This window comes from Pristiophorus japonicus, chromosome 20 (assembly GCF_044704955.1).
Source record: "Pristiophorus japonicus isolate sPriJap1 chromosome 20, sPriJap1.hap1, whole genome shotgun sequence".
Classification (NCBI taxonomy): Eukaryota; Metazoa; Chordata; class Chondrichthyes; family Pristiophoridae; genus Pristiophorus; species Pristiophorus japonicus.
In genome coordinates, this window is record NC_091996.1 from 1,946,936 (window position 1) to 1,973,985 (window position 27,050).

General features: G+C 54.1%; 1 protein-coding gene across 2 annotated transcripts in view; it reads left to right on the forward strand.

Annotated features, from left to right (window-relative positions):
• The window catches only part of LOC139233100 (noelin-like), a 370,166-nt gene that overhangs the window by 335,700 nt on the left and 7,416 nt on the right, over nucleotides 1–27,050 (forward strand). For both annotated transcript variants that reach the window (XM_070863624.1, XM_070863623.1), the window contains exons 4-5: nucleotides 23,503–23,722; nucleotides 25,989–26,095. In XM_070863624.1, the coding sequence (XP_070719725.1) occupies nucleotides 23,503–23,722; nucleotides 25,989–26,095 (327 nt within the window). The remainder of the gene's footprint in view (nucleotides 1–23,502; nucleotides 23,723–25,988; nucleotides 26,096–27,050) is intronic.

The window sequence follows — 27,050 nt, forward strand, 5'->3', positions numbered from 1 at the left end:
TACCGCAGTGAGAATAATTGTGTGTGCGACCCGTACCTCAGTGAGAATAAGTGTGTGTGGGACCCGTACCCCAGTGAGAGTCAGTGTGTGTGGGACACTTACACCAGTGAGAATAATTGTGTGTGGGACCCATACCCCACTGAGAGTCAGTGTATGTGGGACCCTTACCCCAGTGAGAATAAGTGTGTGTGGGACCCGTACCCCAGTGAGAGTCAGTTATTGTGGGACCCTTACCCCAGTGAGATTAAGTGTGTGTGGGACCCGTACCCCAGTGAGAGTCCGTGTGTGTGGGACCCATACCCCAGTGAGACTCAGTGTGTGTGGAACCCGTACCCCAGTAAGAGTCAGTGTATGTGGGACCCTTACCCCAGTGAGAATAAGTGTGTGTGGGACCCATACCCCAGTGAGACTCAGTGTGTGTGGAACCCGTAGCCCAGTGAGAGTCAGTGTGTGTGGGACCCTTACCCCAGTGAGAGTCAGTGTGTGTGGGACCCTTACCCCAGTGAGAGTCAGTGTGTGTGGGACCCTTACCCCAGTGAGAGTCAGTGTGTGTAGGACCCGTACCTCAGTGAGAGTCAGTATGTGTGGGACCCGTACCCCAGTGAGAGTCAGTATGTGTGGGACCCGTACCCCAGTGAGAGTCAGTGTGAGGGACCTGTCCCCCAGTGAGAGTCAGTGTGTGTGGGAAATGTACCCCAGTGAGAGTCAGTGTGTGTGGGACCCCTACCCCAGTGAGAGTCAGTGTGTGTGGGACCCGTACCCCAGTGAGAGTCAGTGTGAGGGACCTGTACCCCAGTGAGAGTCAGTGTGTGTGGGACATGTACCCCAGTGAGAGTCAGTGTGGATGGGACCCATACCCCAGTGAGAGTCAGTGTGTGTGGGACATGTACCCCAGTGAGAGTCAGTGTGTGTGGGACCCCTACCCCAGTGAGAGTCAGTGTGTGTGGGACCCGTACCCCAGTGAGAGTCAGTATGTGGCACCCGTACCCCAGTGAGAGTCAGTGTGGATGGGACCCATACCCCAGTGAGAGTCAGTGTGTATGGGACCCGTAAGCCAGTGAGAGTCAGTGTGTGTGGGACCCGTACCCCAGTGAGAGTCAGTGTGTGTGGGAGCCGTACCCCAGTGAGAGTCAGTGTGTGTGGGACCCATACCCCAATGAGAGTCAGTATGTGCGTGTCCTGTACCCCAGTGAAAGTCAGTCTGTTTGGGAACTGTACCCCAGTGAGAGTCAGTGTGTGTGGGACCGATACCCCAGTGAGAATAAGTGCGTGTGGGACCCATGCCCCAGTGAGTGTCAGTGTGTGTGTGGAACCCGTATCCCAGTGAGACTCAGTTTGTGTCGGACCCGTACCCCAGTTAGAGTCAGTTATTGTGGGACCAATACCCCAGTGAGAATAAGTGTGTGTGGGACCCGTACCTCAGTGAGAGTCAGTGTGTGTGGAACCCGTACACCAGGGAGAGTCAGTGTGTGTGGGACCTGTACCCCAGTTAGAGTTATTTATTGTGGGACTCGTACCCCAGTGAGAATAAATGTGTGTGGGACCCATACCCCATTGAGAGTCAGTTATTGTGGGACCCATAGACCTGTGAGAGTCAGTGTGTGTGGGATCCGTACTCCAGTGAGAGTCAGTGTGAATGGGACCCGTACCCCAGTGAGAGTCTGTGTGTGTGGGACCTGTACCCCAGTGAGAGTCAGTGTGTGTGGGACCCTTACCCCAGTGAGAGTCAGTGTGTTTGGGACCTGTACCCCACTGAGAGTCAGTGTGTGTGGGACCCTTACCCCAGTGAGAGTCAGTGTGTGTGGGACCCTTACCCCAGTGAGAGTCAGTGTGTGTGGGACCCGTACCCCAGTGAAGACTCAGTGTGTGTGGGAACCATACACCAGTTAGAGTCAGTTATTGTGGGACTCGTACCCCAGTGAGAATAAGTGTGTGTGGGACTCGTACCCCAGTGAGAGTCAGTGTGTGTGGCACCCGTACCCCAGTGAGAGTCAGTATGTGGGACCCGTACCCCATTGAGAGTCAGTGTGTGTGGGACCCGAACCCCATTGAGAGTCAGTGTGTTGGACACGTACCCCAGTGAGAGTCAATGTGTGTGGGACCCGTACTCCAGTGAGAGTCAATGTGTGTGGGACCCCTACCCCAGTGAGAGTCAGTATGTGGGAGCCTTACCGCAGTGAGAGTCAGTGTCTGTGGAACCCGTACCCCAGTGAGAGTCAGTGTATGTGGGACCCGTACCCCAGTGAGAGTCAGTATGTGGGAGCCTTACCGCAGTGAGAGTCAGTGTCTGTGGAACCCGTACCCCAGTGAGAATCAGTGTGTGTGGGACCCGTACCCCAGTGAGAGTCAGTGTGTGTGGGACCCGTACCCTAGTGAGACTCAGTTTGTGTGGGACCCGTTCCCCAGTGAGAGTCAGTGTGTGTGGGACCCGTACCCCAGTGAGAGTCAGTGTGTGTGGGACCCGTACCCCAGTGAGAGTCAGTTATTGTGGGACCCACACCCCAGTGTGAGTCATTGTGTGTGGGACCCATACCCCAGTGAGAGTCAGTGTGTGTGGAACCCGTACCCAGTGAGAGTCAGTGTGTGTGGGACCCATACCCCAGTGAGACTCAGTGTGTGTGGAACCCGTACCCCAGTGAGAGTCAGTTTGTGTGGGACCTGTACCCCAGTGAGAGTCAGTGTCTGTGGAACCCGTACCCCAGTGAGAGTCAGTGTGTGTGGGACCCATACCCCAGTGAGAGTCAGTGTGTGTGGGACCTGTACCCTATTGAGAGTCAGTGTGTGTGGGACATGTACCCCAGTTAGAGTCAGTGTGTGTGGAACACATACCCCAGTGAGAGACAGCATTCTGTGGAACCCATTCTCCACTGAGAGTCAGTGTGTGCGTGTCCTGTACCCCAGTGAAAGTCAGTGTGTTTGGGAACCGTATCCCAGTGACATTCACTGGGTGTGGAATCCGTAACCCATTGAGAGTTAGCGAGTGTGGGACCTGTACCCCAATGAGAGTCAGTGTGTGTGGGACCGGTATCCCAGTGAGAGTCAGTGTTTGTGGGACCCGTACCCCAGTGAGAGTCAGTGTGTGTGGGACCTGTACCCCAGTGAGAGTCAGTGTGTGGGACCCATACCCCAGTGAGAGTAAGTGTGTGTGGGACCTGTACCCCAGTGAGAGTCAATGTGAATGGGACCTGTACCCCAGTGAGAGTCAGTGTGTGTGGGACCCATACCCCAGTGAGAGTCAGTGTGTGTGGGAACCGTACCCCAGTGAGAGGCAGTGTGTGTGGGATCCGTACCCCAGTGAGAGTCAGTGTGAATGCGACCCGTACCCCAGTGAGAGTCAGTGTGTGTGGGTCCCATACCCCAGTGAGAGTCAGAGTGTGTGGGACCCGTACCCCAGTGAGAATCAGTGTGTGTGGGACCCGTACCCCAGTGAGAGTCAGTGTGTGTGGGACCCGTACCCCAGTGAGAGTCAGTTATTGTGGGACCCCTACCCCAGTGAGAGTCAGTCTGTTTGGGACCCATACCCCAGTGAGAGTCAGTGTGTGTGGGACCTGTACCCCAGTGAGAGTCAGTGTGTGTGGAACCCGTACCCCAGTGAGAGTCCGTGTGTGTGGGACCCATACCCCAGTGAGTCTCAGTGTGTGTGGAACCCGTACCCCAGTAAGAGTCAGTGTATGTGGGACCCTTACCCCAGTGAGAATAAGTGTGTGTGGGACCCGTACCCCAGTGAGACTCAGTGTGTGTGGAACCCGTAGCCCAGTGAGAGTCAGTGTGTGTGGGACCCTTACCCCAGTGAGAGTCAGTGTGTGTGGGACCCTTACCCCAGTGAGTGTCAGTGTGTGTGGGACCCGTACCCCAGTGAGACTCAGTGTGTGTGGAACCCGTAGCCCAGTGAGAGTCAGTGTGTTTGGGACCCGTACCCAGTTTGAGTCAGTTATTGTGGGACCCGTACCCCAGTGAGAATAAGTGTGAGGGACCTGTACCCCAGTGAGAGTCAGTGTGTGTGGGAAATGTACCCCAGTGAGAGTCAGTGTGTGTGGGACCCCTACCCCAGTGAGAGTCAGTGTGTGTAGGACCCGTACCTCAGTGAGAGTCAGTATGTGTGGGACCCGTACCCCAGTGAGAGTTAGTGTGAGGGACCTGTACCCCAGTGAGAGTCAGTGTGTGTGGGAAATGTACCCCAGTGAGAGTCAGTGTGTGTGGGACCCGTACCCCAGTGAGAGTCAGTGTGAGGGACCTGTACCCCAGTGAGACTCAGTGTGTGTGGGACATGTACCCCAATGAGAGTCAGTGTGTGTGGGACCCGTACCCCAGTGAGAGTTAGTGTGTGTGGGACCCGTACCCCAGTGAGAGTCAGTGTGTGTGGGACCCGTACCCCAGTGAGAGTCAGTATGTGGGACCCGTACCCGAGTGAGAGTCAGTATGTGGGACCCGTACCCCAGTGAGAGTCAGTGTGGATGGGACCCATACCCCAGTGAGAGTCAGTGTGGATGGGACCCGTAAGCCAGTGAGAGTCAGTGTGTGTGGGACCCGTACCCCAGTGAGAGTCAGTGTGTGTGGGACCCGTACCCCAGTGAGAGTCAGTGTGTGTGGGACCCATACCCCAATGAGAGTCAGTATGTGCGTGTCCTGTACCCCAGTGAAAGTCAGTTTGTTTGGGAACCGTACCCCAGTGAGAGTCAGTGTGTGTGGGACCGATACCCCAGTGAGAATAAGTGCGTGTGGGACCCATGCCCCAGTGAGAGTCAATGTGTGTGTGGAACCCGTATCCCAGTGAGACTCAGTTTGTGTCGGACCCGTACCCCAGTTAGAGTCAGTTATTGTGGGACCAATACCCCAGTGAGAATAAGTGTGTGTGGGACCCGTACCTCAGTGAGAGTCAGTGTGTGTGGGACTGTACCCCAGTGAGAGTTATTTATTGTGGGACCCGTACCCCAGTGAGAATAAATGTGTGTGGGACCCATACCCCATTGAGAGTCAGTTATTGTGGGACCCATAGACCTGTGAGAGTCAGTGTGTGTGGGATCCGTACCCCAGTGAGAGTCAGTGTGAATGGGACCCGTACCACAGTGAGAGTCTGTGTGTGTGGGACCTGTACCCCAGTGAGAGTCAGTGTGTGTGGGACCCATACCCCAGTGAGAGTCAGTGTGTTTGGGACCTGTACCCCACTGAGAGTCAGTGTGTGTGGGACCCTTACCCCAGTGAGAGTCAGTGTGTGTGGGACCCTTACCCCAGTGAGAGTTAGTGTCTGTGGAACCCATACCCCAGTGAGAATAAGTGTGTGTGGGACCCGTACCCCACTGAGAGTCAGTATGTGGGATCAATTCCCCAGTGAGAGTCAGTGTGTGTGGGACCCGTACCCCAGTGAGAGTCAGTGTGTGTGGGACCCGTACCCCAGTGAGAGTCAGTGTGTGTGGGACCTGTACCCCAGTGAAGACTCAGTGTGTGTGGGAACCATACACCAGTTAGAGTCAGTGATTGTGGGACTCGTACCCCAGTGAGAATAAGTGTGTGTGGGACTCGTACCCCAGTGAGAGTCAGTGTGTGTGGCACCCGTACCCCAGTGAGAGTCAGTATGTGGGACCCGAACCCCATTGAGAGTCAGTGTGTGTGGGACCCGAACCCCAGTGAGAGTCAGTGTGTTGGACACGTACCCCAGTGAGAGTCAATGTGTGTGGGACCGTACCCCAGTGAGAGTCAATGTGTGTGGGACCCCTACCCCAGTGAGAGTCAGTGTGTGTGGAACACATACCCCAGTGAGAGACAGCATTCTGTGGAACCCATTCTCCACTGAGAGTCAGTGTGTGCGTGTCCTGTACCCCAGTGAAAGTCAGTGTGTTTGGGAACCGTATCCCAGTGACATTCACTGGGTGTGGAATCCGTAACCCATTGAGAGTTAGCGAGTGTGGGACCTGTACCCCAATGAGAGTCAGTGTGTGTGGGACCGGTATCCCAGTGAGAGTCAGTGTTTGTGGGACCCGTACCCCAGTGAGAGTCAGTGTGTGTGGGACCTGTACCCCAGTGAGAGTCAGTGTGTGGGACCCATACCCCAGTGAGAGTAAGTGTGTGTGGGACCTGTACCCCAGTGAGAGTCAATGTGAATGGGACCTGTACCCCAGTGAGAGTCAGTGTGTGTGGGACCCATACCCCAGTGAGAGTCAGTGTGTGTGGGAACCGTACCCCAGTGAGAGGCAGTGTGTGTGGGATCCGTACCCCAGTGAGAGTCAGTGTGAATGCGACCCGTACCCCAGTGAGAGTCAGTGTGTGTGGGTCCCATACCCCAGTGAGAGTCAGAGTGTGTGGGACCCGTACCCCAGTGAGAATCAGTGTGTGTGGGACCCGTACCCCAGTGAGAGTCAGTGTGTGTGGGACCCGTACCCCAGTGAGAGTCAGTTATTGTGGGACCCCTACCCCAGTGAGAGTCAGTCTGTTTGGGACCCATACCCCAGTGAGAGTCAGTGTGTGTGGGACCTGTACCCCAGTGAGAGTCAGTGTGTGTGGAACCCGTACCCCAGTGAGAGTCCGTGTGTGTGGGACCCATACCCCAGTGAGTCTCAGTGTGTGTGGAACCCGTACCCCAGTAAGAGTCAGTGTATGTGGGACCCTTACCCCAGTGAGAATAAGTGTGTGTGGGACCCGTACCCCAGTGAGACTCAGTGTGTGTGGAACCCGTAGCCCAGTGAGAGTCAGTGTGTGTGGGACCCTTACCCCAGTGAGAGTCAGTGTGTGTGGGACCCTTACCCCAGTGAGTGTCAGTGTGTGTGGGACCCGTACCCCAGTGAGACTCAGTGTGTGTGGAACCCGTAGCCCAGTGAGAGTCAGTGTGTTTGGGACCCGTACCCAGTTTGAGTCAGTTATTGTGGGACCCGTACCCCAGTGAGAATAAGTGTGAGGGACCTGTACCCCAGTGAGAGTCAGTGTGTGTGGGAAATGTACCCCAGTGAGAGTCAGTGTGTGTGGGACCCCTACCCCAGTGAGAGTCAGTGTGTGTAGGACCCGTACCTCAGTGAGAGTCAGTATGTGTGGGACCCGTACCCCAGTGAGAGTTAGTGTGAGGGACCTGTACCCCAGTGAGAGTCAGTGTGTGTGGGAAATGTACCCCAGTGAGAGTCAGTGTGTGTGGGACCCGTACCCCAGTGAGAGTCAGTGTGAGGGACCTGTACCCCAGTGAGACTCAGTGTGTGTGGGACATGTACCCCAATGAGAGTCAGTGTGTGTGGGACCCGTACCCCAGTGAGAGTTAGTGTGTGTGGGACCCGTACCCCAGTGAGAGTCAGTGTGTGTGGGACCCGTACCCCAGTGAGAGTCAGTATGTGGGACCCGTACCCGAGTGAGAGTCAGTATGTGGGACCCGTACCCCAGTGAGAGTCAGTGTGGATGGGACCCATACCCCAGTGAGAGTCAGTGTGGATGGGACCCGTAAGCCAGTGAGAGTCAGTGTGTGTGGGACCCGTACCCCAGTGAGAGTCAGTGTGTGTGGGACCCGTACCCCAGTGAGAGTCAGTGTGTGTGGGACCCATACCCCAATGAGAGTCAGTATGTGCGTGTCCTGTACCCCAGTGAAAGTCAGTTTGTTTGGGAACCGTACCCCAGTGAGAGTCAGTGTGTGTGGGACCGATACCCCAGTGAGAATAAGTGCGTGTGGGACCCATGCCCCAGTGAGAGTCAATGTGTGTGTGGAACCCGTATCCCAGTGAGACTCAGTTTGTGTCGGACCCGTACCCCAGTTAGAGTCAGTTATTGTGGGACCAATACCCCAGTGAGAATAAGTGTGTGTGGGACCCGTACCTCAGTGAGAGTCAGTGTGTGTGGGACTGTACCCCAGTGAGAGTTATTTATTGTGGGACTCGTACCCCAGTGAGAATAAATGTGTGTGGGACCCATACCCCATTGAGAGTCAGTTATTGTGGGACCCATAGACCTGTGAGAGTCAGTGTGTGTGGGATCCGTACCCCAGTGAGAGTCAGTGTGAATGGGACCCGTACCACAGTGAGAGTCTGTGTGTGTGGGACCTGTACCCCAGTGAGAGTCAGTGTGTGTGGGACCCATACCCCAGTGAGAGTCAGTGTGTTTGGGACCTGTACCCCACTGAGAGTCAGTGTGTGTGGGACCCTTACCCCAGTGAGAGTCAGTGTGTGTGGGACCCTTACCCCAGTGAGAGTTAGTGTCTGTGGAACCCATACCCCAGTGAGAATAAGTGTGTGTGGGACCCGTACCCCACTGAGAGTCAGTATGTGGGATCAATTCCCCAGTGAGAGTCAGTGTGTGTGGGACCCGTACCCCAGTGAGAGTCAGTGTGTGTGGGACCCGTACCCCAGTGAGAGTCAGTGTGTGTGGGACCTGTACCCCAGTGAAGACTCAGTGTGTGTGGGAACCATACACCAGTTAGAGTCAGTGATTGTGGGACTCGTACCCCAGTGAGAATAAGTGTGTGTGGGACTCGTACCCCAGTGAGAGTCAGTGTGTGTGGCACCCGTACCCCAGTGAGAGTCAGTATGTGGGACCCGAACCCCATTGAGAGTCAGTGTGTGTGGGACCCGAACCCCAGTGAGAGTCAGTGTGTTGGACACGTACCCCAGTGAGAGTCAATGTGTGTGGGACCGTACCCCAGTGAGAGTCAATGTGTGTGGGACCCCTACCCCAGTGAGAGTCAGTATGTGGGAGCCTTACCGCAGTGAGAGTCAGTGTCTGTGGAACCCGTACCCCAGTGAGAGTCAGTGTATGTGGGACCCGTACTCCAGTGAGAGTCAGTATGTGGGAGTCTTACCGCAGCGAGAGTCAGTGTCTGTGGAACCCGTACCCCAGTGAGACTCAGTTTGTGTGGGACCCGTAAGCCAGTGAGAGTCAGTGTGTGTGGGATCCGAACCTCAGTGAGAGTCAGTGTGTGTGGGACCCGTACCCCAGTGAGAGTCAGTGTGTGTGGGACCCGTACCCCAGTGAGAGTCAGTGTGTGTGGGACCCGTACCCCAGTGAGAGTCAGTGTGTGTGGGACCCGTACCCCAGTGAGAGTCAGTGTGTGTCGGACCCGTATCCCAGTGAGAGTCAGTGTGTGTGGGACCCATACCCCAGTGAGAGTCAGTGTGTGTGGGACCCATACCCCAGTGAGAGTCAGTGTGTGTGGGACCCGTACCCTATTGAGAGTCAGTGTGTGTGGGACATGTACCCCAGTTAGAGTCAGTGTGTGTGGAACACATACCCCAGTGAGAGACAGCATTCTGTGGAACCCATTCTCCACTGAGAGTCAGTGTGTGCGTGTCCTGTACTCCAGTGAAAGTCAGTCTGTTTGGGAACCGTATCCCAGTGACATTCACTGGGTGTGGAATCCGTAACCCATTGAGAGTTAGCGAGTGTGGGACCCGTACCCCAGTGAGAGTCAGTGTGTGTGGGACCGGTACCCCAGTGAGATTCAGTGTTTGTGGGACCCGTACCCCAGTGAGAGTCAGTGTGTGTGGGACCTGTACCCCAGTGAGAGTCAGTGTGTGGGACCCATACCCCAGTGAGAGTAAGTGTGTGTGGAACCCGTACCCCAGTGAGAGTCAGTGTGTGTGGGACCTGTACCCCAGTGAGAGTCAATGTGAATGGGACCTGTACCCCAGTGAGAGTCAGTGTGTGTGGGACCTGTACCCCGGAGAGTATCAGTATGTGTGGGACCCGTACCCCAGTGTGAGTCAATGTGTTTAGAATCCGTACCCCAGTTAGAGTCAGTTATTGTGGGACCCGTAGACCTGTGAGAGTCAGTGTTTGTGGGACCCGTACCCCAGTGAGAGTCAGTGTCTGTGGGACCTGTACCCCAGTGAGAGTCAGTGTGTGGGTCCCATACCCCAGTGAGAGTCAGAGTGTGTGGGACCCGTACCCCAGTGTGAGTCAGTGTGTGTGGGACCCGTACCCCAGTGAGAGTCAGTGTGTGTGGGACCCGTACCCCAGTGAGAGTCAGTATGTGGGACCCGTACCCCAGTGAGAGTCAGTCTGTTTGGGAACCGTACCCCAGTGAGAGTCAGTGTGTGTGGGACCCCTACCCCAGTGAGAGTCAGTGTGTATGGAACCCGTACCCGAGTGAGAGTCAGTGTGTGTGGGACCCGTACCCCAGTGACTCAGGATTCTGTGGAACCCATTCTCCACTGAGAGTCAGTGTGTGCGTGTCCTGTACCCCAGTGTAAGTCAGTCTGTTTGGGAACCGTACCCCAGTGAGAGTCAGTGTGTGTGGGACCCCTACCCCAGTGAGAGTCAGTCTATGTGGGACCCGTACCCCAGTAAGAATAAGTGTGTGTGGTACCTGTACCCCAGTGAGACTCAGTGTGTGTGGGACCCGTAGCCCAGTGAGAGTCAGTGTGTGTGGGACCCTTATCCCAGTGAGAGTCAGTGTGTGTGGGACCCTTACCCCAATAAGAGTCAGTGTGTGTGGGACCCTTACCCCAGTGAGAGACAGCATTCTGTGGAACCCATTCTCCACTGAGAGTCAGTGTGTGCGTGTCCTGTACCCCAGTGAGAGTCAGTGTGTTTGGGAACCGTATCCCAGTGACATTCACTGGGTGTGGAATCCGTAACCCATTGAGAGTTAGCGAGTGTGGGACCCGTACCCCAATGAGAGTCAGTGTGTGTGGGACCGGTACCCCAGTGAGAGTCAGTGTTTGTGGGACCCGTACCCCAGTGAGAGTCAGTGTGTGTGGGACCTGTACCCCAGTGAGAGTCAGTGTGTGTGGGACCCGTACCCCAGTGAGAATAAGTGTGTGTGGGACCCGTACCCCAGTGAGAATAAGTGTGTGTGGGACCCGTACCCCAGTGAGAATAAGTGTGTGTGGGACCCGTACCCCAGTGAGAATAAGTGTGTGTGGGACCCGTACCCCAGTGAGAGTCAGTGTGTGTGGGATCCGGACACCACTAAGGATCAGTGTCTGTGGGACCCGTACCCCAGTGAGAGTCAGTGTGTGTGGGTTCCGTACCCCAGTGAGAGTCAGTGTGGGTGGGACCCGTACCCTAGTGAGAGTCAGTGTATGTGGGACAGGTACTCCAGTGAGAGTCAGTGTGTGTGGAACCCGTACCCCAGTGAGAGTCAGTGTGTGTGGGACCCGTACCCCAGTGAGAGTCAGTGTGTGTGGGACCTGTATCCCAGTGAGAGTCAGTGAGTGTGGGTCCTGTACCCCAGTTAGAGTCATTGTGTGTGGGACCGGTACCCCAGTGAGATTCAGTATCTGTGGAACCCGTACCCCAGTGAGAATAAGTGTGTGTGGGACCCGTACCCCAGTTAGAGTCAGTTATTGTGGGACCTGTAGACCTGTGAGAGTCAGTGAGTGTGGGAACCGTACCCCAGTGAGAGTCAGTGAGTGTGGGACCGTACCCCAGTGAGAGTGTGTGTGGGATCTGTACCCCAGTGAGAGTCAGTGTGTGTAGGACCATACCCCAGTGAGAGTCAGTGTGTGTGGGATCTGTACCCCAGTGAGAGTCAGTGTGTGTGGGACCCGTAACCCAGTGAGAATCAGTGTGTGTGGAACCCATACCCCAGTGAGAGTCAGTGTGTGTGGGATCCGTACACCACTAAGGATCAGTGTCTGTGGGACCCGTACCCCAGTGAGAGTCAGTGTGTGTGGGATCCGTACCCCAGTGAGAGTCAGTGTGTGTGGAACCGGTACCCCAGTGAGAGTCAGTGTTTGTGGGACCCATACCCCAGGGAGAGTCACTGTGTGTGGGACCCATACGCCAGTGAGAGTCAGTGTGTGTGGGACCAGTACCCCAGGGAGAGTCACTGTGTGTGGGACCCGTACGCCAGTGAGAGACAGCATTCTTTGGAACCCATACTCCACTGAGAGTCAGTGTGTGCGTGTCCTGTACCCCAGTGAAAGTCAGTCTGTTTGGGAACCGTAGCCCAGTTGGAGTCTGTGTGTGTGGGTCCCATACCCCAGTGACATTCACTGGGTATGGAACCCGTAACCCATTGAGAGTCAGCGAATGTGGGACCCGTACTCCAGTGAGAGTCAGTGTTTGTAGGACCCATACCTCAGTGAGAGCCTGTGTCTGTGGGACCCATATCCCAGTGAGAGTCAGTGTGTGTGGGACCTGTACCCCAGTGAGAGTCAGTGTGTGGGACCTGTACCCCAGTGAGAGTAAGTGTGTGTGGAACCCGTACCCCAGTGAGAGTCAGTGTGTGTGGGACCCGTACCCCAGTGAGAGTCAATGTGAATGGGACCTGTACCCCAGTGAGAGTTAGTGTGAATGGGACCTGTACCCCAGTGAGAGTCAGTGTATGTGGGACATGTACCCCAGTTAGAGTGTGGGACCGGTACCCCACTGAGAGTCAGTGTGTGTGGGATCCGTACCCCACTCAGTATCAGTGTCTGTGGGACCCGTACCCCAGTGAGAGTCAGTGTGTGTGGGACCCGTACCCAAGTGAGAGTCAGTGTGTGTGGGACCCGTACCCCAGTGAGAGTCAGTGTGTGTGGGACCCGTACCCCAGTGAGAGTCAGTGTGTGTGGAACCGGTACCCCAGTGAGAGTCAGTGTGTGTGGGATCCGGACACGACTAAGGATCAGTGTCTGTGGGACCCGTACCCCAGTGAGAGTCAGTGTGTGTGCGTCCCATACCCCAGTGAGAGTCAGTGTGTGTGGGACCCATACCCCAGGGAGAGTCACTGTGTGTGGGACCCGTACCCCAGTGAGAGTCAGTGTGTGTGGGACCCGTACCCAAGTGAGAGTCAGCGTGTGTGGGACCCGTACCCAAGTGAGAGTCAGTGTGTGTGGGACCCTTACCCCAGTGAGAGTCAGTGTGTGTGGGATCCGTACCCCACTCAGGATCAGTGTCTGTGGGACCCGTACCCCAGTGAGAGTCAGTGTGTGTGGGACCCGTACCCAAGTGAGAGTCAGTGTGTGTGGGACCCGTACCCCAGTGAGAGTCAGTGTGTGTGAGACCCGTACCCCAGTGAGAGTCAGTGTGTGTGCGACCCGTACCCCAGTGAGAGTCAGTGTGTGTGGGACCCATACCCCAGTGAGAGTCAGTGTGTGTGGAACCGGTACCCTAGTGAGAGTCAGTGTGTGTGGGATCCGGACACGACTAAGGATCAGTGTCTGTGGGACCCGTACCCCAGTGAGAGTCAGTGTGTGTGGGACCCGTACCCCAGTGAGAGTCAGTGTGTGTGCGTCCCATACTGCAGTGAGAGTCAGTGTGTGTGGAACCGGTACCCCAGGGAGAGTCACTGTGTGTGGGACCCGTACCCCAGTGAGAGTCAGTGTGTGCGTGTCCTGTACCCCAGTGAAAGTCAGTCTGTTTGGGAACCGTAGCCCAGTTGGAGTCTGTGTGTGTGGGTCCCATACCCCAGTGACATTCACTGGGTATGGAACCCGTAACCCATTGAGAGTCAGCGAATGTGGGACCTGTACTCCAGTGAGAGTCAGTGTTTGTAGGGCCCATACCTCAGTGAGAGCCTGTGTCTGTGGGACCCATATCCCAGTGAGAGTCAGTGTGTGTGGAACCCGTACCCCAGTGAGAGTCAATGTGAATGGGACCTGTACCCCAGTGAGAGTTAGTGTGAATGGGACCTGTACCCCAGTGAGAGTCAGTGTATGTGGGACATGTACCCCAGTTAGAGTCAGTGTGTGTGGGACCGGTACCCCACTGAGAGTCAGTGTGTGTGGAACCCGTACCCCAGTGAGATTCAGTGTCTGTGGAACCCGTACCCCAGTGAGAGTCAGTGTGTGTGGGATCCGTACACCACTAAGGATCAGTGTGTGTGGGACCCGTACCCCAGTGAGAGTCAGTGTGTGTGGGTCTGTACCCCAGTGAGAGTCAGTATGTTTGGGACCCGTACCCCAGTAAGATTCAGTGTGTGTGTGGGACCCGTACCCCAGTGAGACTCAGTGTGTGTGGGACCCGTACCCCAGTGAGACTCAGTGTGTGTGGGACCTGTACCCCAGTGAAAGTCATTGTGTGTGGGACCCGTACCCCAGTGAGAGTCAGCGTGTGTGGGACCCGTACCCCAGTGAGAGTCAGTGTGTGTGGGACCTGTACCCCAGTGAGAGTCAGTGTTTGTGGGACCCATACCCCAGTGAGAGTCAGTGTGTGTGGGACCGTACCCCAGTGAGAGTCAGTGTGTGTGGGACCCGTACCCCTGTGAGAGTCAGTGTGTGTGGGACCCGTACCCCAGTGAGAGTCAGTGTGTGTGGGACCCATACCCCAGTGAGAGTCAGTGTGTGTGCGACTGTACTCCACTGAGAGTCAGTGTGTGCGTATCCTGTACCCCAGTGAGAGTCAGTGTGTGTGGGACCCGTACCCCAGGTTGAATCTATGGGCTAGAACCTCCACTTTTTTGCATGCTTTTCGCCCACTTAACGCCCATTTTACCGCTGAAATGACGTATCATGCCCCCATATCGCCCATTCTGGCACTAAATGGAAACTGACGGGAATTTTTAGGAGACTTATCGCCGAACATTGTTTTCCCAATGTGCTTCATGCCGAGAAGAAATATTACCACCTGCCCACTTTTTGGGGCGGAATCAGCAGAATCGGTGAATTCAATGCCCTTAATATCCCCCAGCGTTATTTACCGCCGGAATTAACTGCAAGATTCAATATTAACGCCCGCCCACCGTTTTTTGTCGTCAAGAGCATATTTACCCAAATTAGCGTCGATGGAAATTGGGTTAGTCAATTTCACCACCACCCACATGTATCGCCCAGAATATCGCTCACTTTAAAACCACCCACGTGTATCGCCCAGAATATCGCTCACTTTAAAACCACCCACGTGTATCGCCCAGAATATCGCTCACTTTAAAAACCACCCACAAAAAATGGAACTAACCAGAACGAACAGCAGCAGTGTGGCTGGCATTTGTTAAATCCCACTCTTATGTGAGGAGCTGATATCAGAAAGATTTGCCTGAAAGAGCGCTGATGTGAGTGACAACGCTGACACACTGCGGTGTGTGTGCAGCTCAGACATCAATGGTGCCCATCACCTTGGTGCCAGCTCACGTTTACATTGATTGATGTTAAGATGTATTTAACCCTTTCATGGTAAGGAATAACCAGTGTGTAATGGTCCAGCTATCTGAGACAATGCGCAACAAGGTTATGTTCAATAACAAAAGTTTACTACCAACATTGGTCTGAAATCATAAGTATCACACCCAACCCCCGCCCACACCCCACTTTTTCCACCATTGACATAAATCACATGTACAACATGTCCAGCAACACAGAATACAAAGGCAAAGCAGGAGCCTGGTCCCCAGTCCCCATACATTGCAACAAATTGCATAGACCCAGGTCGAGAAATAACACAGCCATCACCTGTAGACATGCACCTCACTTTCCTTCCTCCCTCTCCTTCTCCCCACCTCTACCCATTCCCCTCTTCGCTCCACACCACCTGGCTGAGGAGCTCCTCAGGCAGTGCCTCATTGGGGGGGTTGAAGGCAGATGCTTTGGTTGCACGGGTACGGGAGCAGGGTTTGCCGAGGGGGCAACATTCTCTGATGCAGAAGCAGGATCTTGGTTCTTGCTCTCATCTGTCGTTCACAGTGCTGGTGCGGAACCTAGGGATGGAGTTCCGGGCTCGGGGACCACTGGGAGGCCTGTGGCAGCAGTGTTCCTGGCTATCGCATCCAGGGCCTCCGCCATGCGCAGAATATACTCGGACATGGTGACCAGGTGTCGGGATATGCCTCCCAATGCTTCGATGAGCTGGTCACCAATGTCTAGAGTCCTCCTGGACAACTGTACCATCTCTCTGCTGTCACGTGGCGCTCGTGGAACAGACCTGCCGCGTCCATGAGGCCTCCGCAGGGTCGGCGCCGTCCCCAGACAAATGGGGCGCCCTGTGGAGAGGTGCTTGGAGCTGGCACCTCCAGAGTGGAGGCGGGAATGACCGGAGGACCACTAGATGGCCTTGGTGTGGAATGGCTTCTGGAGCGTGGCAATGCAGGTTCCTCGAAGTTCGTGCTCTCATCCGAGGAGAACAGACCCAGCGGATTGACGGGCGACAGTCGGAGCCCCTCAGCACCGGGTATAGTCGGATCGACTGCCGACTCCTGCCCTGCGCCCCCACCTTCTGGCCTCTGTGGCTTTGCCAGGGGCCGTGCTGCTGGCTGAGCTGCAAGACACAAATGAGGTTATTAGAGGAGAAGGGGGCGCTAGGGTGACAAGGTGAGTCCAGCGCTACACACAGCATATGCACGACAAAAGCACCACCGCTCCCAAAATCATCGCAGACATCACATTTCATCACCATCAATACATTATGGATTGCAATGGTTTTCATTAGGCCAGCATTATTTCTATGACATTTTTAGAAATCATCTATCATATCTGATTGTTCAGATATGAGTGGGTGTGACACCTATAGACTTTACATCACACAATGGTGTAAACTTTACTCACGTGGCATCACTTCAGGGGCTGCAGATGCTTCCGTGGCTGTCCGGGGCGCTTCCCCACGAGTGCAAACACTCGCTCCTCCATCTCAGTGATGTCGCTGGGGACTGGTGGCCCCCCACCTGTTCACCTCTGCACAGACCTCATCGTCTCTAGCTTCTTCTGTAAAAGGTGACAGGACGACAGAGCATGAGATCATCGCGTGATATCATTGCTAGGTCCTGTCACAGACACTGATACAACACATAACCGACAGATGTAATCATCGTTATTATAATAATTATCATTCTTTACCTAAAGACGTACATCGTGATCGCAGGCTTTGAGTAAAACATTCCCAGTAAAAGTGCAAGACCTCACATCTGCTGATAGTCACTCATGACTGTTACAAATCAAATTATATAAATACATAAGTACATGGAAATCAATGTAGAAACATAGAAACATAGACAATAGGTGCAGCAGGCTATTCGGCCCTTCGAGCCTGCACCGCCATTCAATGAGTTCATGGCTGAACATGCAACTTCAGTACCCCATTCCTGCTTTCTCGCCATACCCCTTGATCCCCCGAGTAGTAAGGACTTCATCTAACTCCTTTTTGAATATATTTAGTGAATTGGCCACAACTACTTTCTGTGGTAGAGAATTCCACAGGTTCACCACTCCCTGGGTGAAGATGTTTCTCCTCATCTCGGTCCTAAATGGCTTACCCCTTATCCTTCTGGACTTCCCCAACATCGGGAACATTCTTTCTGCATCTAACCTGTCTAAACCCGTCAGAATTTTAAACATTTCTATGAGATCCCCTCTCATTCTTCTGAACTCCAGTGAATACAAGCCCAGTTGAGCCGCAAGAGTAATACTTACTCTTGCGGATCCCACAAGGTCGTTCCATCGTTTGCGGCATTGGTTGCCCTCACGCACCTCGTTGGTCATTGATGGGACCACCTCTGCTAGCTCGGTCCATTTACTCTGGTAGGCCTTTGGGGTGGGCTTCCTACTCAAATCACCCCAGCGTAACCTCCTACATGAGGGAGGCATTTGGCTGATCCGAGAACCTCCTGGCTCTTTTGCGGCCTCCAATGTGCTCCTCTCCCACCTCACTGCTCTCTCCAGCGTCATTCTCCACAGCGTGCTGTGATGCCTCCTTCTCTCCCTCCATTATCGGCCAAATCCGGGCAAATATGTGGCTGGTAACAGATACTTTTTGTTTGCCTACTTGCTGTGAAGCTCTAAAGTCTCCCTTCTTCCTCCCAAAGCAGCCACACCACACCCAGCCACACACACACGCATTCAGTCCCTCTGAGCCCCCTCTCTCTCTGTCTCCTCTTCTGCGCATGTCATGGTGACCCTTGACCTCCTGAATCGCGGGAATCGAGCGTTGCCATGCCGTTGCCAAGGACGGTTACACTTTACGGCAGAAGGTCAGAAAAATTTAACGCGACCGCCCATTTGATATCGTTCGCGGTAATGCCCATTTTCAAAAATGTAAATTAGGTGTTTTGAGAATGGGTGAGAAGCCGGTGATCTGAAAACCCTTTTTTACCGCCCATGCCGGAAATAACGCCCATTTTTGGGTGATAAGCACAAAAGTGGAGGTTCTAGCCCAGTGTGCTTGGATCCTGTATCCCCCAGTGAGACTTAGTGGCTGTGGAAACCATAGACCAGTGAGAGTCAGTGTGTATGGGACCTGTACCCCAGTGAGAGCCAGTGTGTGTGGGACCCGTACCCAGTGAGAGTCAGTGTGTGTGGGACCCATACCCCAGTGAGAGTCAGTGTGTGTGGGACCCGTACCCCAGTGAGAGTCAGTGTGTGTGGGACCCGTACCCCAGTGAGAGTCAGTGTGTGTGGGACCCATACCCCAGTGACAGTCAGTGTGTGTGGGACATTTACCCCAGTAACAGTCAGTGTGTGTGGGACCCATACCCCAGTGAGAGTCAGTGTGTGTGGGACCTATATCCCAGTAAGAGGCAGTACCCTCAGGAGGGCAATGAAAAAAGACTATGCTAGTGTACAGATATTTTTCATCATAACTTCGCTGAAACTGTGCCAGTTTTGAAGGCAATGCCCATTGTAATGCTGTGTGTGCAGAGGGTGGCGATTGTGCGAACATTGTATGCACGAGGATCGCGTTCCGGGGACAGTGAGCAAGCCCTGGGAATGCCCGTGATCAGACCATTGTCTTCATCGAACCATATAGTGGTAAACAGATATGATGTAATTTGGATTACGGAGACATGGCTCCAGGGCGACCAAGGCTGGGAACTCAACACCCAGTGGTATTCAATATTCAGGAAAGATAGACAGAAAGGAAAAGTAGGTGGGTAGCGTTGCTTGTTAAAGAGGAGATTAATGCAATATTAACGAAGGACATTAGCGTGGATGAGGTGGAATCTGTATGGGTAAAGCAGCGGAACACCAAAGGGCAGAAAACGTTAGTGGGTTTTGTGTAATGAGAGAGGATTAATTAGCAATCTTGTTGTGCAAGGCCCCTTGGTGAAGAGTGACCATAATATGGTAGAATTCTTCATTAAGATGGAGAGTGACACAGTTAATTCAGAGACTAGAGAACTGAACTTAAAGAAAGGTAACTTCGACGGTATGAGACGTGAATTGGCTAGGATAGACTGGAGAATGATACTCAAAGGGTTGACGGTGGATAGGCAATGGCAGACATTTAAAGATCACGTGGATGAATTTTAACAATTGTACAGCCCTGTCTGGAGTAAAAATTAAATTGGGACGGTGGCTCAACCATGGCTTACAAGGGAAATTAGGGATAGTGTTAAAACCAAGGAAAAGGCATATAAATTGGCCAAAAAAAGCAGCAAATCTGAGGACTGGGAGAAATGTAGAATTCAGCAGAGGAGGACAAAGGGTTTAATTAGGAGAGGAAAAATAGAGTATGAGAGTAAGCTTGCAGGGAACATAAAAATTGACTGCAAAAGCTTCTATAAATATGTGAAGAGAAAAAGATTATTGAAGACAAACGTAGGTCCCTTGCAGTCAGATTTAGGTGAATTTATAATGGGGAACAAAGAAATGGCAGACCAATTGAACAAATACTTTGGTTCTGTCTTCACTAAGGAAGACATAAATAACCTTCCGGAAATACTAGGGGACCGAGGGTCTAGCGAGAAGGAGAAACTAAAGGAAATCCTTATTAGTCAGCAAATTGTGTTAGGGAAATTGATGGGATTGAAGGCCGATAAATCCCCAGGGCCTGATAGTCTGCATCCCAGAGTACTTAAGGAAGTGGCCCTAGAAATAGTGGATGCATTGGTGATCATTTTCCAATATTCTATAGACTCTGGATCAATTCCTATGGACTGGAGAGTAGCTAATGTAACACCACTTTTTAAAAAAGGAGGGAGAGTGAAAACAGGGAATGATAGAACGGTTAGCCTGACATCAGTAGTGGGGAAAATGGTGGAATCAATTATTAAAGATGAAATAGCAGCGCATTTGGAAAGCAGTGACAGGATCGGTCCAAGTCAGCATGGATTTATGAAAGGGAAATCATGCTTGACAAAATTTTTTTGAGGATGTAACTAGTAGAGTGGACAAGGGGGAGCCAGTGGATGTGATGTATTTAGGCTTTCAAAAGGCTTTTGACAAGGTCCCACATAAGAGATCGGTGTGCAAAATTAAAGCACATGGTATTGGGGGTAATGTACTGACGTAGATAGAGAACTGGTTGGCAGACAGGAAGCAGAGAGTCGGGATAAACGGGTTCTTTTCAGAATGGCAGGCAGTGACTAGTGGGGTGCCGCAGGGCTCAGTGCTGGGACCCAGCTATTTACAATATACATTAATGATTTAGGCAAAGGAATTGAGTGTAATATCTCCAAGTTTGCAGACGACACTAAACTGGGTGGCGGTGTGAGCTGTGAGGGGAATGCTAAGAGGCTGCAGGGTGACTTGGACAGGTTAGGTGAGTGGGCAAATGCATGGCAGATGCAGTATAATGTGAATAAATGTGAGGTTATCCACTTTGGGGGCAAAAACACGAAGGCAGAATATTATCTGAATGGTGACAAATTAGGAAAAGGGGAGGTGCAGAGAGACCTGGGTGTCATGGTTCATCAGTCATTGAAAGTTGGCATGCAGGTACAGCAGGCGGTGAAGAAGGCAAATGGCAAGTTGGCCTTCATAGCGAGGGGATTTGAGTCTCGGAGCAGGGAGGTCTTACTGCAGTTGTACAGGGCCTTGGTGAGGCCTCACCTGGAATATTGTGTTCAGTTTTGGTCTCCTAATCTGAGGAAGCACGTTCTTGCTATTGAGGGAGTGCAGCAAAGGTTCACCAGACTGATTCCGGGGATGGCTGGACTGACACATGAGGAGAGACTGGATCGACTGGGCCTTTATTCACTGGAATTTAGAAGAATGAGAGGGGATCTCATAGAAACATATTAAATTCTGACGGGATTGGACAGGTTAGAGCCAGGAAGAATGTTCCTAATGTTGGGGAAGTCCAGAACCAGGGGACACAGTCTAAGGATAAGGGGTAAGCCATTTAGGACCGAGATGAGGAGAAACCTCTTCACTCAGAGATTTGTGGGCATGTGGAATTCTCTACCGAGAAAGTTGTTGGGGCCAGTTCAAAAGGGAATTAGATGTGGCCCTCACGTCTAAAGAGATGGAGAGAAAGCAGGAAAGGGGTACTGAGGTGAATGATCAGCCATGATCTTATTGAATGGTGGTGCAGGCTCGAATGGCCTACTCCTGCACCTATTTTCTATGTTTCCACTCATAGGGGAAACTAAAACTTGGGGACATAGACTCAGAATAAGGGGCTGCCCATTTAAACCTGAGATGAGAGGGAATTTCTTCTCTCAGAGGGTCGTGAATCTGTGGAATTCTCTGCCCCAGAGAGCTGTGGAGGCTGGGTCATAGAATATATTTAAGGTGGAGATAGACAGATTTTTGAGCAATAAGGGAGTAAAGGGTAATGGGGAGCGGGCAGGGAAGTGGAACTGAGTCCATGATCGGATCAGCCATGATCTTATTAAATGGCGGAGCAGGCTCGAGGGGCCTATGGCCGACTCCTGCTCCTATTTCTTATGTTCTTATATTCTTATGCCTGTCAGTGTGTCGGGGCTGGAGGAGGTGGGCCCAGTTTTGAAATGGGTTTTTGTATCTGGGGGGTGAGGAGGGCAGGTACAGCTCTCCACAATAGTATCGCTCTTCCTTCTCTTTGTTTACAGGGCTAAGTTTAAGAAAGTTTTTTTGAAAGCGGCATTGATTGAACGAAGATACAAGTCCAGTTCTTTGTACTCGAGGACTTGCGCTCCTGACTTGCACTATTATATAGTTTTAAAAACTCAAAAAAATCACACACAGGATGACAATTTTAAGGCTTTCTTTAAACGCATCAAGCTGACTTGTTAACGTTTGCTGAGAATTCTCCTGCATGTTAAACAGTTTAACCTACGATAGTTTTAAAAAAATATTTTAAAAAATTATATATATATACATATATATATCAAAAAAAATTGTTGATGCATCTCTACTGAATGTCTTTTTGTTACGTGATTGAAAGCATGTTAATCCAACCGCATACTAAAAAATAAAAAAAATAAAGGCTTTTTTTTCGAATTATTTTGGTGTATTGTTCACTCTCTGATCCTTCAGACACAGAACAACAGAGTCAGTGTGTGTGGGACCCATACCCCAGTGAGAGTCAGTGTGTGTGGGACCCGTACCCCATTGAGAGTCAGTGTGTGTGGGACCCGTACCCCAGTGAGAGTCAGTGTGTGTGGGACTGTACCCCAGCGAGAGTCAGTGTGTGTGGGACTGTACCCCAGTGAGAGTCAGTGTGTGTGGGACCTGTACCCCAGTGAGAGTCAGTGTGTGTGGGACCCGTACCCCAGTGAGAATAAGTGCGTGTGGGACCCGTACCCCATTGAGAGTCAGTGTGTGTGGGACCCATACCCCAGTGAGAGTCAGTATGTGTGGAACCCGTACCCCAATGAGAGTCAGTGTGTGTGGGACCCATATCCCAATGAGAGTCAGTGTGTGTGGGACCCGTACCCCAGTGAGAGTCAGTGTGTGTGGGACCCATATCCGAATGAGAGTCAGTGTGTGTGGGACCCGTACCCCAGTGAGAGTCAGTGTGTGTGGGACCCATATCCCAATGAGAGTCAGTGTGTGTGGGACCCGTACCCCAGTGAGAGTCAGTGTGTGTGGGACCCATATCCCAATGAGAGTCAGTGTGTGTGGGACCCGTACCCCAGTGAGAGTCAGTGTGTGTGGGACCCATATCCCAATGAGAGTCAGTGTGTGTGGGACCCGTACCCCAGTGAGAGTCAGTGTGTGTGGGACCCATATCCCAATGAGAGTCAGTGTGTGAGGGACCCGTACCCCAGTGAGAGTCAGTGTGTGTGGGACCCGTACCCCAGTGAGAGTCAGTGTGTGTGGGACCTGTACCCCAGTGAGAGTCAGTGTGTGTGGGACCCATATCCCAGTGAGAGTCAGTGTGTGTGGGACCCATATCCCAATGAGAGTCAGTGTGTGTGGGACCCGTACCCCAGTGAGAGTCGGTGTGTGTGGGACCTGTACCCCAGTGAGAGTCAGTGTGTGTGGGACCTGTACCCCAGTGAGAGTCAGTGTGTGTGGGACCCATATCCCAATGAGAGTCAGTATAGGGAAAGCATCATTCTCACACACAGACTTGAGCACATAATCTCGGCTGACACTCCCAGTGTCAGTACTGAGGGAGCGCTGCACTGTTGGAGAGGCCGTCTTTGAGATGAAACATTAAACCGAGGCCCTGTCTGCCCTTTCAAGATCCCTCGGCTGCTATTTCAAAGTTCTCCCCCAGTGTCCTGGGGCCCAATATTTATTCCTCAATCAACATCACTAAAAACAGATGGTCTGGGTCATTATCACATTGCTGTTTGTGGGAGCTTGCTGTGCGCAAATTGGCTGCTAAGTTTCCCACATTACAACAGTGACCGCACTTCAAACAGTACTTCGTGGGCTGTAACAAGCTGTGGGACCTCCTGGGGTTTGTGAGGGGCACTGGAGAGGGGGAATCCTTTGTCCAGCGGTGCTGTTAGACATGGGGCTGCAGGGAGCTGTCGCGATTCTTATTTTTTCCGCACTTGCGACTGAATCGAGCTTATTTTACCCGTTGCAGGCCCTAAAATCGAAAATGGATGAACTCTTGCCTCTGATCCCCGTGCTGGAACAGTACAAAGCAGACGCCAAGTTGGTGTTGCAGTTTAAGGCGGAAGCAGCGAATCTCACGGCCGTACTGGCCGAGCTTCAGGAGGAGATCGGAGCATACGACTATGAAGAGCTCCTGGGCAGAGTGTCCAGTCTTGAGGACAGGCTGCGAGCCTGCATGCAAAAATTAGGTAGGCCCCCGATCCGCGCGTCTCAGCCGGGTAAGGTGGGACTGGCTGCTCCCCTCGGGGCCCGGGGCGGGGAGGGGGTACATCAGAGGCAGCTTCGGCGAGGGGGGGCGGCTAGGGTGGTGCCCCCGCACACACAGTTTATTTCCTACTTGCCTGAATTACTGGGGGTTCAGCCACCTCCCTCCCCCATCCCCCCATGCACAAGAAACGGTGGTGATTGCAGCAGGCTATTCAACTACACAGGCATCGTGGGAAAGTCACTTAGCAGCCCCCACCCCCGCCGTTAACTTGCTCACAACATATGTCTGCGCCTTTGTGGGGGTGAGGCACCTGGCAGTGATGAGGATCAGCCACCCCTGGGAGATCATTTTTCTTCCCCCCCCCCCTCCCCCCACAGTGGCATGTTCCCTAATCGCCAACTTCAAGATAGAATCAGCGAGTGCAGCACCGACCGGGGTCCTGAGATCTTCCTGCTCCCTCACACACCGGGCAGAACAGGTCCCGAGTGACCAACTGGGGCAAGGTGCTCGGGTTCTGAGGCCGATCACCGCGGTGAGGCAGGAATAACACAGGCAGTCGACCATGAGGGGCATCGCGGCGTGACTCTCGCAATGGGGGGACTGGAGTCTCGGGCCAGGAACACCCAGCGCTGGAAAGGTGCAATGATGGTGGGGGGGGGGGTCCAGTACCCCCAGTGAGGGAGGGGGAGGGGTTCCGGTACCCCAGTGAGGGGGGGGAGGGGGTCCGGTACCCCAGTGAGGGAGGGGGAGGGGGTCCGGTATCCCAGTGAGGGGGGGGGTCTGGTACCCCAATGAGGGGGCGAGGGGGTCCGGTACCCCAGTGAGGGGGGGGTCCGGTACCCCAGTGAGGGAGGGGGTCCGGTACCCCAGTGAGGGGGGAGGGGGTCCGGTACCCCAGTGAGGGAGGGGGTCCGGTACCCCAGTGAGGGGGGAGGGGGTCCGGTACCCCAGTGAGGGGGGGGCCTGGTACCCCAGTGAGGGGGTCCGGTACCCCAGTGAGGGGGGGAGGGGGTCTGGTACCCCAGTGAGGGGGGGTCTGGTACCCCAGTGAGGGGGGGTTCTGGTACCCCAGTGAGGGGGGGGTCTGGTACCCCAGTGAGGGGGGGGTCCGGTACCCCAGTGAGGGGGGGGGGGTCCGGTACCCCAGTGAGGGGGGGGGGGTCTGGTACCCCAGTGAGCGGGGGGTCTGGTACCCCAGTGAGGGGGGGAGGGGGTCCGGTACCCCAGTGAGGGGGGGGAGGGGGTCTGGTACCCCAGTGAGGGGGGGGTCCGGTACCCCAGTGAGGGGGGGGGGGGGTCCGGTACCCCAGTGAGGGGGGGGGGGGTCTGGTACCCCAGTGAGGGGGGGGTCTGGTACCCCAGTGAGGGGGGGAGGGGGTCCGGTACCCCAGTGAGGGGGGGGAGGGGGTCTGGTACCCCAGTGAGGGGGGGAGGGGGTCCGGTACCCCAGTGAGGGGGGAGGGGGTCCGGTACCCCAGTGAGGGGGGGGTCCGGTACCCCAGTGAGGAGGGGGTCCGGTACCCCAGTGAGGGGGGGGGGGGTCCGGTACCCCAGTGAGGGGGGGTCTGGTACCCCAGTGAGGGGGGGGAGGGGGTCTGGTACCCCAGTGAGGGGGGGGCCGGTACCCCAGTGAGGGGGGGGTCTGGTACCCCAGTGAGGGGGGGGCCGGTACCCCAGTGAGGGAGGGGGAGGGGGTCTGGTACCCCAGTGAGGGGGGGGTCCGGTACCCCAGTGAGGGGGGGAGGGGGTCCGATACCCCAGTGAGGGGGGAGGGGGTCCGATACCCCAGTGAGGGGGGGAGGGGGTCCGGTACCCCAGTGAGGGGGTGGTCCGGTACCCCAGTGAGAACTGCTCGCGATCCCTCACGGTGGATGGTCCCGGTGACAGCCCGACACGGACGGCAGATCCCCGGTGAGGGAGGTGCTTACGGCAGAACCCGGGGTGAGCCGGCAAAATGCGTCTCGCCAAGACGCCACTTTTATCAAAGGTAAAGGGTCGTGGTTACAGGGAGGAGCTGGGACATAAACACCCCACCCTCCCCACACCCCCAGGACATGCTACCCACCCCCGGGACACACTCCACCCCCCACTCCCCACCCCTCCGGCTGGGGGTCAGAGGGAATCACTGGGGGCGAAGGACCGAATGGAGGCGGCGTGGCGATAGATGACATGGTGACACCTCGCGGGCTCAGCTGGCGCCCGCTCCTTGCGGCCCACTCCAGTCACACTCTCTCCATCACTTCCAGCCTGCGGCAAACTGACAGGGATCAGCAACCCACTCACCATCAAGACATCGGGATCGAGGTTTGGCGCCTGGATGACTGATCCCGCGTCACCGGAGGGCGACACCAAGGTAAGCGCCGGTAAACACCAAATCACCGCAAACACTGAATCTCACCGGGGGAATGAGCGGCAATCAGAGAGCACGGGGAGAGGGCAGTTCATCACACACAACACCCAGGGGTGGAGCTCGGTAACCACATTACATCCCCACCGGATTCCAGGGGCAGCGTGGATACACGGGGCAGGTGGCAGAGAGCAGAGGGAAACGGTTGTCTTTCAGACCAGAGGGAAGTTTTTTTTATTTGGTCCTGGGATGTGGCCATCGCTGGCAAGGCCGGCGTTTATTGCCCATCCCTAATTGCCCCTTGAGAAGGTGGTGGTGAGCCGCCTTCTTGAACCGCTGCAGTCCGTGGGGTGAAGGTGCTCCCACAGTGCTGTTAGGGAGGGAGTTCCAGGATTGTGACCCAGCGACGATGAAGGAACGGCCGATATATTTTGTGATTGGATTTGTCCTGCTTTTTGTGGACAGGACAAACCTGGGCAGTTTTCAAGGGGGAGAGGGGGATTCTGTGGGGATAGGAACATTGCCGGGAAAGTTACTGATGACTCTGTTCTAGCCTTCAAAGCCAACCCCAGCAAACAGCGATCAGGAGGCCAGACAGCAGACATGTTAACGTTTAGAGTGTAAGTCCTCCAGCAGGAGTGGGAGCAAGGGCAAACCAACATCACTTAAAGTGAACAGTGGGGAGGGTGACCTGGCACACACACAATCTGGGTCCATATCGAGAGCGATAGAACTGAAAATCAGAGAAGTTATGTTCAACCTGTATCGAACCCCAGTCTAGACCACACGGAGCGCTGTGCACAGTTCTGGTCTCCATATTATAAAAACGATATAGAGGCACTGGAGATTCACAGGGATAATACCAGAATTGAGAGATTATAACTATCAGTAAAGACTGAACAGGCTGGGGCTCTTTGCTCCAGAAATGAGAAGGCTGAGGGGTGACCTGGTCTTTAACATT